This window comes from Crinia signifera, chromosome 6 (assembly GCF_055691185.1).
Source record: "Crinia signifera chromosome 6, ASM5569118v1, whole genome shotgun sequence".
In the NCBI taxonomy this organism is placed as follows: domain Eukaryota; kingdom Metazoa; phylum Chordata; class Amphibia; order Anura; family Myobatrachidae; genus Crinia; species Crinia signifera.
The window spans coordinates 249560159-249572458 of NC_139222.1; the positions used below are offsets into that span (position 1 = coordinate 249560159).

The 12300-nt window shown below is 45.5% G+C and overlaps 1 protein-coding gene across 1 annotated transcript in view; it reads left to right on the forward strand.

Moving 5' to 3' along the window:
• Positions 1–12300, forward strand: part of LOC146007263 (gamma-aminobutyric acid receptor subunit pi-like) — a 78836-nt gene that overhangs the window by 12319 nt on the left and 54217 nt on the right. Inside the window, exons 2-3 of the mRNA XM_083145614.1 lie at positions 6283–6374; positions 12148–12260. Coding sequence (XP_083001740.1) covers positions 6325–6374; positions 12148–12260 — 163 coding nt within the window. The 5' untranslated portion in view covers positions 6283–6324. The remainder of the gene's footprint in view (positions 1–6282; positions 6375–12147; positions 12261–12300) is intronic.

The window sequence follows — 12300 nt, forward strand, 5'->3', positions numbered from 1 at the left end:
TTGGGTTCTAATGGGTTTTGCCAAAACACCCCCTAAATGTTTTGTGTTTGGATTTTTGGGTTTTGGGTTCTGATTTAAAAAAAAAAAAAGCATAAAAACTGCTAAAATCGCAGAATATTGTTTTTTTTTTTTGCACCTACGCTATTATTAACCTCAATAACATTCATTTCCACTCATTTCCACTCATTTCCAGTCTATTCTGAACACCTTACAATATTGTTTTTAGGGCAAAAGGTTGCACAGAGGTAGCTGGATAACTATGCTAAGCCACACAAGTGTGCTGCACAAACACGTGGCTCATGTAAGAGTGGCACTGCAGCGGCAGACAGGATGGCAGTTTAAAAAACTAGGCCCCAAAAAGACCCCTATCTGGCTTGATCATGCACTGTTTACCATGTTCAGCCAAGGAGCAGTGGGCATTTCGTGCAGCACAGAGTTTGTCTGCAAGTGTGTAACTGTTTTGATCAGTTTAACATCCAACAAGACCCCTATCTGGCTTGATTGTGTGATTATGATTATTATTAATTAATGTAATCTGATTGTTTAATTTTGTGATTATTATTCATTTATTAGCAGTCGTCTCTGCAATCATTGCCTAATGGGTGGAGTGGAGGGGGCTAATCAATTTTAAGGTGGCAGATGGAAGAGTTCCTCCACCTCTCTAGGACCCCTGGGTTGGAGATGTATCGCTTTTCAGCAACCGGTGTCTTACTACCAAACCGTACATGTACGGGTAAGCAGTCAACAAGACCCCTATCTGGTATGTGAGGGCTATCTGGCTGCTACTTCTCTCACTCAAGTGATCGCTAGGGTGGATTCAGCTATCTGGCTCGCTAGGCGGGTGTTTCCTTTCCTCCCTCACCGCTTCACATGCGTCAGGTGCAGTCCCGTTCCTCTGCCTATGTCGTAGGTGGCCATGTAGGCTTCAATGGCCTTTTGCTGCTCCTCCATCCTCTGCAGCATATAGAGGGTGGAGTTCCAGCACGTCACCACCTCTTGTTTAAGCTAATGGCAGGGCAGGTTCAGGAGTTTTTGCTGTTGCTCCAGCCTTCGGCAGGCAGTGACATGCGTCAGTGCACCAGCAGCATGGAATTATTTTTTACAGTTCCACGCAGCACTGCAGGACAGGTATTATTTTTTAATTAAATTATATATAGCAGCCTAGTATGTACTAGGTAAATACACTTTGGCAGTAGCACTGCCAGTGGAAACAGTGGACTGAGTAAATAATACTGGCAGCCTCTATTCAGTGCAGGCAGCACCAGTGGACTATATATAATTAAATTAATTAAATATAAATATAGCAGCATAGTAGGTAGATAAACTACTAGGTAGGTAGGCAGTAGCACTGCCAGTGGCCACCACAAAAGATAGTTACACAGCAGCAGTAGCAGGCTATTATGCACCAGCAGAATTTATAATAATTAATTTTATTATTAGGTACTGCTTGGCAGTGGCACTCAGTGGCACACGTCAGTGCACCAGCAGCATGGAATTATTTTTTACAGTCACACGCAGAACAGGTATTATTTTTTAATTAAGTTATATATAGCAGCCTAGTATGTACTAGGTAAATAATACTGGCAGATTCAGTGCAGGCAGCACCAGTGGACTATATATATATAATATAATTAATTATTAATATAATATATACTAATAATTACAGCACAGCACCAGAGGTAGGCTCCAGCACAGAGGAGACAGTAGTACTACAAGTACACAGTTAGACTGTCCTCCTTGCTAGGGAGATCCCACCCTAAGCAGAGAGGAGAACAGAGTACACAGCAGCACTGAGGGAGACAGCCCCAGCAAATAAAATAATTACAGCACAGCACACCAGAGGTAGACCGCACAGAGGACGGGAGGCAGTAGTACTACAAGTACACAGTTAGACTGTCCTCCTTGCTAGGGTGATCCCACCCTAAGCAGAGAGGAGAACAGAGTACACAGCAGCACTGAGAGAGACAGCCCCAGTGAATAAAATAATTACAGCACAGCACACCAGAGGTAGACCGCACTGAGGAGACAGTAGTACTACAAGTACACAGTTAGACTACACAGCAGCACTGAGAGACAGCCCCAGCGAATAAAATATTGCATTCAAGGTCAAGCTCAAGCTCAAGTTTAAGCCCCAGCACTAGCACCAACACACCCTCTCCCAACCCACTACTAGACTGGAGTGAAGATGGCGGGCGCAGCAGCCGCTATTTTAAAGCCTCGCGAAATCCGGCGCCGGGCCATGACGTTCTGACCACGCGGACGGACCAGAGTCAGGCGGGAATCTCCGAGCGCTGCTCGGAACCAGGCTCGGAATGATGACATCCGTGGGGGCTCGGATCTCCGGAATCCAAGTCTGCACATCTCTAGTAAGAACCCTTCTTTTTACCCGGTTCCTATTGCTGTTTTGCTCCCGGTTAGCTGTAACCGCTAACCCCTTTCACATCGCACCAATTACTGGGTCGAGCCGGGGAGAAACCGCCATGAACCCGGTAATTAGTTGCAATGTGAAAGGGTATTACTTTGAGCAAACAATATACCCCTAAATTTGGAAAGAAGAAAAGCATATGTATTAAAGATCTTATAGTGTCTAATGCACCCAATGTTTCTCTGATGTGCAATCTGAAAACCAGCCTTTAATGATGTTTCCATATCATATAAATAGCATTGCGTTAGGGATACTTCTCCTGTATATTTAGTATTATGTGCTGTAATGCTGAACGATATACAACAGACTGTTTGCTACCTCTTTACAGAAACTCTCATAGTGTATCCACTGAAATACCGTATACTGTATCTAATATTGACACACTGTATTGCAAAGAGGTATATTATCTTTGTTTTGGATACAGTCGTATTGTCGACCCGACTTAGGTCGACAGTCATTAGGTCGATACCGTTAGGTCGACAGGCAACAAGGTCGACAGGGTTCTAGGTCAACATGGATGAAGGTCGACAGGTGTCTAGGTTGACATGGGACAAGGTCGACATGGGTTTAGGTCGGCGAATGTGTTATGTCGACATGGGTTAGGTCGACAGGTCATGAGGTCGACATGGGTTTTTTCACTTTTTTTTGAGCCGACATGTGCCAACAAGCCGTATTTCATGCCCTACCATCCACTAGGCATGGTGGGAGAATAAAATAGTGTGCCCGAAGCATCGGGAGCGAAGGGGCTGTGGTTGACTTCTAACTGTGTCCATGTTGAGTGTGTCGACATTCGGGTCGAACAGTAAAAAAAACCACCATGACGACCTCGCAACCTGTCGCCCTAACCCGTGTCGACCTAACGCATTTGCCAACCTAAACCCATGTCGACCTTGTCCCATGTCGACCTAGACACCTGTCGACCTTCACCCATGTCGACCTAGAACCCTGTCGACCTAGTTGCCTGTCGACCCAACGGTGTCGACCTAATGACTGTCAACCTGTCGGGTCGACAATACAATCCACACCCCCTTTGTTGCTAGTGCCTATACAGTACATACATTGTGGCAAAATATCATGTACAAAGTATCACATTTTTAGCATTTTAGGTTGCCAGCAACAAACAACACACGTGCATCATACTTGCCGACTTTGGCATACTCCTTTCCGGGAGAAGCCCGGAGAGGAGTGAAAGGGGGCAGGTAGAGGCTTCGTTTTGGGGGCGGGGCATGGGTGATGTCATCAAGCCCCGCCCCCATGACGGGCTGAAGCCTCAATTTGCGGGTCCGTGGGTGGGGGGAGGGGCTAAAAATGACGCGAAATGCCGTGAATTGCGTAATTTAGCCCCGGCCCCTCCCCGCGGACCCGCGAAAGTCATAGTTTTTAGACCGCGGGGAGAGGGGGAGCCGGGACTGTAGGGAAATGCGGGAGACTTGCCCCCCTTCCCGGGGGACCGGGAGGGGGACCCGATTTGCAGGACCCTCCCGGCCATTCTGGGAGGGTAGGCAAGTATGACGTGTATCACACACCAACTTTGTTAGTAAGGCTTAATAATTCTGTGTCCCTTTCTTACTAATAAGAACACGTGTGACCGATAAAATAATTAGAAACAAACAGTACACCTATGCTCTTGTAATCCTCTCACTTTGGGCCTTATTCTAATTCATTCTTTCTGACAAAATCCTTCTTAGATGGATAAAATCATGTGCACTACAGGTGGGGCAGATGTAAAATGTGCAGAGAGAATTAGATTTGGGTGGGGTTTTACTTCAAAGTGAGATCTAAATTGCAGTGTAAAAATAAAGCAGCCAGTATTTACCCTGCACAGAAACAAAATAACTCACCCAAATCTAATTCTCTCTGCACATTTTACATCTGCCCCCCTGCAGTGCACATGATTTTGTCCATCTAAGAAGGATTTTGTCAGAAAACGTGAACTAGAATAAGGCCCTGAATCCAGTGTGCGGCTATCGGCCAGGAAGCCAATGTTAGCCGGGAACATGCGTATGGGAGCGATCTTACCGGCTTTGAACATATACCTGCAAGAGTTGGCTTCTGGGAATTTCTTACATTTGCTCCCCAAAATGGGTACAGCCTTGACAGATTTCATGAACTTATCAGCACACTGGTGCAGACATTCTGTACTAGGTAGCAGAGGATACGCTGGTGCTCTATATAACGTTGTTTAAATCCATGTTTCCACACTAATTAAGGAATTTAATGAGAGGAATGTCATAACTAGTATTTTTCTCAGATGGATTTCCCATTTATCTTGACTCTGGAGCTATTTTGAATCAGAATCAGAATCCATGGCCAGTCAGATGTGAAATTAAGTTAATTTGAATAGTTTTTCCTATTTCCATCCACGTGACAGAGTATGGGCTTCTGCCAGCTCATCGAGCCGCACCGAAAGGCCTAAGGCCCAGAATAAATGTTCTTATTTCCTAGTGTGATTTAACAATAATTACTTACAATGGAAGGCACACTGCCACTTTTAATGCATTTGAGAATATTTGACTATGTACACTTGACATGTTCAAGCAATATTTATTTATATGTTCTAAAGATGTGCACTAAATAATGAAAGTACTCAATGGGGGTAAATTTACTAAGATGGGAGTTCTATTGAAGATGGGACGTTGCCCATAGCAACCAATAAGAATCTATTATCTTCTAGAAGGTGCTAAATAAATAAGTAGATTCTGATTGGTTGCCCGTAGCAACATTACATGTGAAACGGAACTCCCATCTTAGAAAATTTCCCACATAATGTGGTTGGTGCTGCTGGAAGTAAGTCCTGCAATTGTGAATGGGATCTAGTAATGAATGTTGATGATAAACTCAGATCTTGTGCAGAGCGGAGAGTATTCATTGTGAAAAAATGCCGGGCAGGTGCCACCGCCGGGCTCCGCATTTACAGGGGGAATGGCCGACAATATGTTGCCAAAAAAAACCAAACACTAATACCCCTTTCACACCGCACAAATAACCGGGGTCCTACCCGGATCACTGTGCATTGTGAAAGGACTTTTTGAAAAATCCCGGGTCCAACAATCCCGAAATCAGACTTGGGTTAAAAGAAGGCTTTTACCTGGGCCGGACCTGGGTTGCTGGGCAGTGTGAAAGGATATCTGGTTGATTCTATAGGGAGGATGCAAGTGCTGCCTCCTCCCCCATCCCCAAGTGACGCGCCACCGCTCCTCCCCGCCCGCCTGATGTCGTCAACAACCAGGTTTATTGCTGGGTCCAAATCCCGAGTGTGACCAGACATTTGTGATGTGAAAGGGGTATACTACGCCTATCACATCGTACTTTGGACCCGGGTTATTGCCAGGTTGGTGATGTTTGGAACCGGGTCGAGGTGCGATGTGAAAGCACCACAGCTTATAACCCGAGTTGACCAACCCGGCAATTTCACCTGAGCTATAAGAAGGGTTAAACCCGGATCACCCTGTGTATAATGGCTGACCCGGGTTTAGTGTGAAAGCATCGGGCCCAGCTTACCGATGTGAAGCTATTAAGCACAGATTCCATGTCTACAGTATATGTCACTGACACAGGCTCCATAATGAACAAATAAGTTATATTTAATTCTTGTTTACATGCTGGCTTTTTGCATGTGCAGGTTAAATCAGTAGGTAACTACTAGCAACATCACAGATATAAAGCTGCGATAAACAACCTTCAATGAAGGTTGCCTGCTAGGAGCAGTTATGGTTACATGTCAGTTATTCCTAGAGGAATTTGTATCTCAGAATAACATTACAGTATAGGAGTTTTGTTTGTTTCACCGAATACAGTACATTGCAATTTTCTAGATACTACATCACTTTGCTGAAGTCTTTCATTTGTCATTGCAGGAACCACTGTTGCTGCTGCTGCTTGAATTTCCATCCCTAAAAATGTATTATTTTCACCTGGGAATCAAAGCACTTCTATCAATCTTGTGCAGGTAAACATGCCCTCTTGAAATTAAGCATTCCTTAACCAAGAAAAGAATAATTCAGATTGTTTTGCAATGTATATATTGTAAGTATGGGGGCGTGGCCTACAACTCTCATCATTCCGTGAGGCCACGTCCCACTTTTGCTGCTATGGGGGCATGGCCAGAGGCTCGGTGAGCTTCTAGCCATGCCCCCAGCCCCTCTGGCTGTGGGAATAGATGCTGTGCGCATGCACACACTACTGCTAAGCGGGCAACAGGGGGGGACTCACAACTGCCCCCCGCCGCAGGACACTGCCGGCCTCGGAGGGAAACGGAAAAATCCCCAGAAAACAGATGTTCCCGAAGAAGACGGTATGCCGTTGTTGCCTATAAATCTGCTGTGATATCTTTGTGCCTGATTCTGATTTGGAAGTAAAGCAAGCATTAAAAAAGTAAGAGTAATTGGGCATCTGGGCAAAACCATGTCGCACTGCAGGGGGGGGGGGGCAGACTTGCCTACTTTTGAGAAAGGGTTTCAGGGAGATTGTGAAGGTGAAACCTAGAAGTGTGGACATCTGAGAGGCGATTCATAAAATGTCTTACATCCAAATGTAGATGAGCCCCAAAGCAGATAGTAAGATGTACTGTACTTAATAAGACACTGATTTATGCTGGGACTTCAAGAATTGTGTTTTACAAGTGGTTCCATATACAGTAATACCCATTTTACACCAAAGCAATAACCTGGGTTAGTTCTCGGTGTAAACGAGGTCCTGTTACCTGGCTATTCAACCCGGGAAATATTCCAGGTTGAAAACTAGTGAGACGCGGGTTAGTGTACACGGGTAAATACAGGTCGTCCGACTCAGGACCCCTTAATACCAATGGGGGAGCCCATACCTCCTGATTGTAGCATCCTGCGGTCAATCTGGAGGTAGAGCAGAGGGCGCATACAGCCTCCGATGCTGTCTGCTGTACTATGCAGACAGCAGCAGAGCCAGGAGGAGATGGATGGATGCCTGTGTGCATGCATGGATAGAGGCTGGGGGCAGCCCAGCAGTGCTTCCGGGTGCTGGGCTTTTCCCCAGCACGTTGGTTGGCATTGCGGGTGTCCTGGCTGGCGGATTTCCAAGCGATTGGAGATGTCATCTCCAAGTAACAGCTCAGGACCCGTCTCCACCGATGTCACCCATCCAGCATTATTTCGGGGTGGGGCCCTGGTGTAAAAGGGGTCAAAGGCCGGGTTGCCACAGAGATGGAGTCAGGGTTCAAAAACCCAGATGTGACCCAGCGTTTTGGTGTAAAAGGCGTATAAGTGGCCACAAGAAATGCACGTAGTCATAGGGATCATTATAGCAAATGCTTATAATATTGCAAATATATTTGATTTCTTTATATTCCCCAAAAATATATAACAGCTGCATAATGTGGGTTAGGTAAAATCAGGGAGGTTGCTAGGCTGTGCAGGAAGTCAGGGAGATTGTTTGTATTTCAGGGAGTCTCCTGCAGATTGGGAGGGGTGTGTACAAACTCACATCTATATTGCAGTATAAAATAAAGATGTCTAACATTTGTTGGCAAACACCAGAAGGGCCGATGGCCTTATGAGCCGGTTTGGCCACATACAGAGGCAGACTTTGGCCCAAATTCATACCTGCTCGCTAGGCTGCGTGTTTTCGGTTACTTACCATCAAATTATTTCTTCTCTGCTCAGCGGTAAATGAGGCAAATTCAGGGATGGTGCCAACGTCATCCGCTTCCCCAGCAGGCAGGGGAATGCCTGTATTCGCTGGGGCATGCCCAGCCTTTTTATGGGTGCGCCCACTATTTTTGTGGGCATGCCTTTGAAATGCTTGGGGTACACTCAGGTACGCCCCCTGCCTGTCACTCAGGCTGTGAGTGCCTTGGTGAAGAAAAACTTAGCCGAAGGCACTCAAAGCCGGGACCTTCACATGCGCATTGGCGACAATAACCCAAACCATCGGCGGAGCGGCCGAATTGCCACTCTGTGTGTCCACCCAGCACAGAGAGTTGGGGGCATTCCTTAGGGCACCACATGAAATTTGTGACATGCCCCCCTGAGACATGTGTAACACGCACCTGGGACAGGGTATGGCAGTATACCCGTGCATTGTCACAGTTGATATACTTTACACTTACTCTGCTCTGATTGGTCGTGTGTTAGGCATAAGTACAAGTGGGTGCCCTGAATGTTTAGAAGTTTATTTACAGAAGCCTTGTGGTAGTGGGTTGCAAATGCCAGTAGTGGCATCAGTCCAGCACTTCTATTCAGTCACATAAACAATAATGATGGGACAGCAGTATATTACATATTTGTGTATACTGGGGACCAGTAGTGTTATAGCCGCAAACTGGGATTCTTTTTTGGTGCATTCGCCTCCTACTCACTGGGTATTCTCTCAGTCTTTCTAAATTAGATTTTCCGTGGACTCCGATGGCAGGGCCTTTGCACTGCGTGTTTTACAACCACTCACCCATATTGTCCTCTCCTGAGACTTACACCTTTGATCATTCTTCTAGGGTACCCCTAAATGTGGTGATCTCTGTATACTTTTGCCCTCACACTGCAAATATAGAGGGCCAGATTCTCTAAGCTTCAAAAGTGATAAAATGGAGAGTGATAAACAGCCAGCCAATCAGCTCCTGTCTGACATTTTTCAGGTAGGAGCTGATTGGCTGGCTGTTTATCACTCTCCATTTTATCACTTTTAAAGCTTAGAGAATCTGGCCCAGAATCTCTCGCTCTTCATGGCGACACACGCACGCTGCTCCCTAATGCCAGGGGACCGTGGAGCCCAATTTTACCTAATCCACGGCCTCAGCATTGGCTCTCTCTCTGGGACACAAGCATGTGCCTCCATTTAGTTCAGCTCACACCCACCAACTGCTTGTTCTTTGTCCTCTGTCCATATACCCCCATACTACTGGTCCTCCTACATGTAGAAGGATCTGGAAGAACTGGTGCAGGCTAGAATCTCCCCCACTCACTGACAAGGCTGAGTGGTTTTTAAAAATTTTCAGTATCAGCTAACCCCTTCCTTTCCAGTATGCAACACATGAACATGCCCCGCACGCATGTCAAAGCAGCCAGTATTCACCCTGCACAGAATAAAGTATAACTGTATTTCCTCCCCTTGCATTGTGACATGGTTTATTCCAAAGTTTCACGCTTTCTTTTACTTTACTTCCAAATCGCAGTCAGGACCTTAGAGAGCGGCTACTGTGCAAAGATATGTAAATTTTGCAGCCGCCTTTTTGTATTGAGACGCCCACAGACTCAGTCACAGCTACATCTATAAATAGACCATTTGAGCAGCCCTGTGGTCACAGTGCATGGCAGAAGTGAGATACAGTAACACAGCCTCTGTCACTGCATACGGGATGACAGATGGAGCCTGGGACCTGCCCTGAAAATAGTCCCTATGCGCCTGCACTTTTTTGGTGCCACTCCCATAACCTCATTCCAATATACCCGTATTGTCAATCACTTAAAATAAATAAATCCTCACCTTGAGCTTCACTGCAAAGGTACCGTGGCACGGGCTCAGTGGAAATCATTCACTCATCTCTGTAGGTATCGGCAGTGCTTTCATCTCTGAATCAGGCCCTGTGCTATGAATAACACCATTGGTTGTTTCATTGCCCAAAATGTTGCTGTTATAACCTTATTTTATACCACAATCGGTCTTTACCGCGTTAATAAGAAAATAATTGACAGAGTATAGGGGGTTTGATTCAATAAGGTGCAAGTGGGGAAACATGCTGAGGCATTGGTGTGCCATGGACAACGGTACTTCATTTTGGTATGCAGCCCCATGGTGGCCACAGACAAAACTCAGCAAACTTGGGAAGCATTTACTCACACTCACTCAAGGAAGGAACCTAATTAATTGGACCTTAACTCATATTAACTGTTTTTTTTTTTTCATACTGGCCCTTTAAGACCAACTGTCAATTAGCTTCACATCGTTTGGCGTTTTTAAAGAATTTGAATTTAGTTCTGCTTGATAAAGTCGTTTTCTACACTTAACACAACAAAGTGTCAAACACTTAACAAAGCATGAAATATTTATCTTCCTTTTTGTCGTCTATACTTTTGTGACTTCTTTCCCATGAGGAATTAAATGGCTTGTTCACTATGATATTCAAGCTACTTCTTTATGCTGACATTAACGAGTGATATCTTAGTTAGACAGTAAAAAGGTTTTATATGATATTAAAGCGAAGTGATGGTCCAGAAATTATGGGCAGAAAGAACGTCTTAGATATGCATTTTTCCTAGAGCTCCCAGAATTTTTAAATGAAAATCTGGGATAGACATGTGATGCGACAGACTCCACTTATCCACTACAGAAAAAGAGACCTTGATCAGCCTGAACCTAAATAACACCCCGTTTTCCTGCACAAGCCATAACTGTTCAGTTGCTCCCCCAATGGCTCCTACATCAGCTGAACACTTTCTGCTTAGTCTTTTTTCAGCTGCAGCGCCTACCTAATTGTAATAGGGAGTTCCCGCTATCCATGAGCCCGGAAAAGAGATAGCTGCATGCCTTGGTCCCATTGCCTGCATATGGATAGGCACCGGCACTGATGTATGTGCAGACTCCATGTGCGACTACGCATGTGCAAAGCCCCAGTTTCTATGGACTGCATCGGCTGCAGCCTATAGAAGCTGGCTGGGGCTGGTGATCAGTTAGGGAGTGGTTTTCTACAGGAAGCCAGCTCTCTGCTAATCGCAGCCCGGTCTGGCAGTCCTAGAGAGAGAAATTGCCTCCCAATGAGAATGCCTGTAGTTTCTGTGAGTGACAAGTAAGATTTCCAATAGGAAGTCACTGCCGGTTACAGTGATGCCAGTGCATCTGACTGCATCTGGTTTCATTAGCACAGAGCTATGGTGGTGGATGTGGATTTTAAAGGGGGGGGGGGGGGATGTAGCTGATCTGTTGTCTGTAGCCTAATTTGTCAATTCTGATGGTTCTAGTACTCCATCCCTATTAGCATCACTTTATTCTTACACAGCAGCCTATAATCGACAGGGTAATCAGGACTGAGAAGATGTGTATGGTATGACTGCTGCTCAATGGGGATCCCAACAGTCAGTATACTGACATCAGAATCTCGACTGCCAGTGCTCCGACTGGGGGGCGAGCACAAAGAAGCCCTTTGCTCACCACAGGTTCTCTTCTCCCTCTAAGGGGGTCATGGACAAGGGAGAATAGCCCCTGTCAGTAGGGATCCCCCCCTGTTGGAGCACTGGCAGTTGGGATTCCGATGTCGGTTGACTGTCTGTCGGGATCCCAATTGTTGGGCAGTTATCCGGCACCCGAGAAGATGCAGTTACAACTGAGTAAAGCACAGGGTGCTGCGCCTCATGCTCCATAACCCCCCATAGCAATGGCACCCTCTTCACACTCTATAGCTACTGTATGTCCATGACTATATTTCCTAAGCTTTTAGGATGTCATTTTAACACAGTACAATACACTTTATTAAAAGTAATTACAACAGCGCCTAGAAAAAGACCAGTCACCACCCCCCTGCAATGCTTGGTCATTCACAATGCGACCGCAGTTTATGACCGTGCGCACACACACTGGCATGCATGCGCAGATCTCCATAAATCGCAATTTGCAATGTTTTCAGAGCTGTAGGCCAAACTGAATACTTTTCTCACATTTATGCACAGATGATACATACTGTACAATGTATTACAAAAAAACATAAAATGTTGCTGGCATATAACAAGTTGTAATCATTCTTTTCACCTTATTTTCACCAGCATCATGTACAGTTCCATTGTTTATGCTGAAGGAAAGGAGGGAGAGATTCTTCCCCCAACAATACAAAAGTTAATGAGAGGATACAACAAATATCTACGGCCCTTCTTTGATAGTGAGTACTGTGATATAATATACAGACATGTAGACAGAGT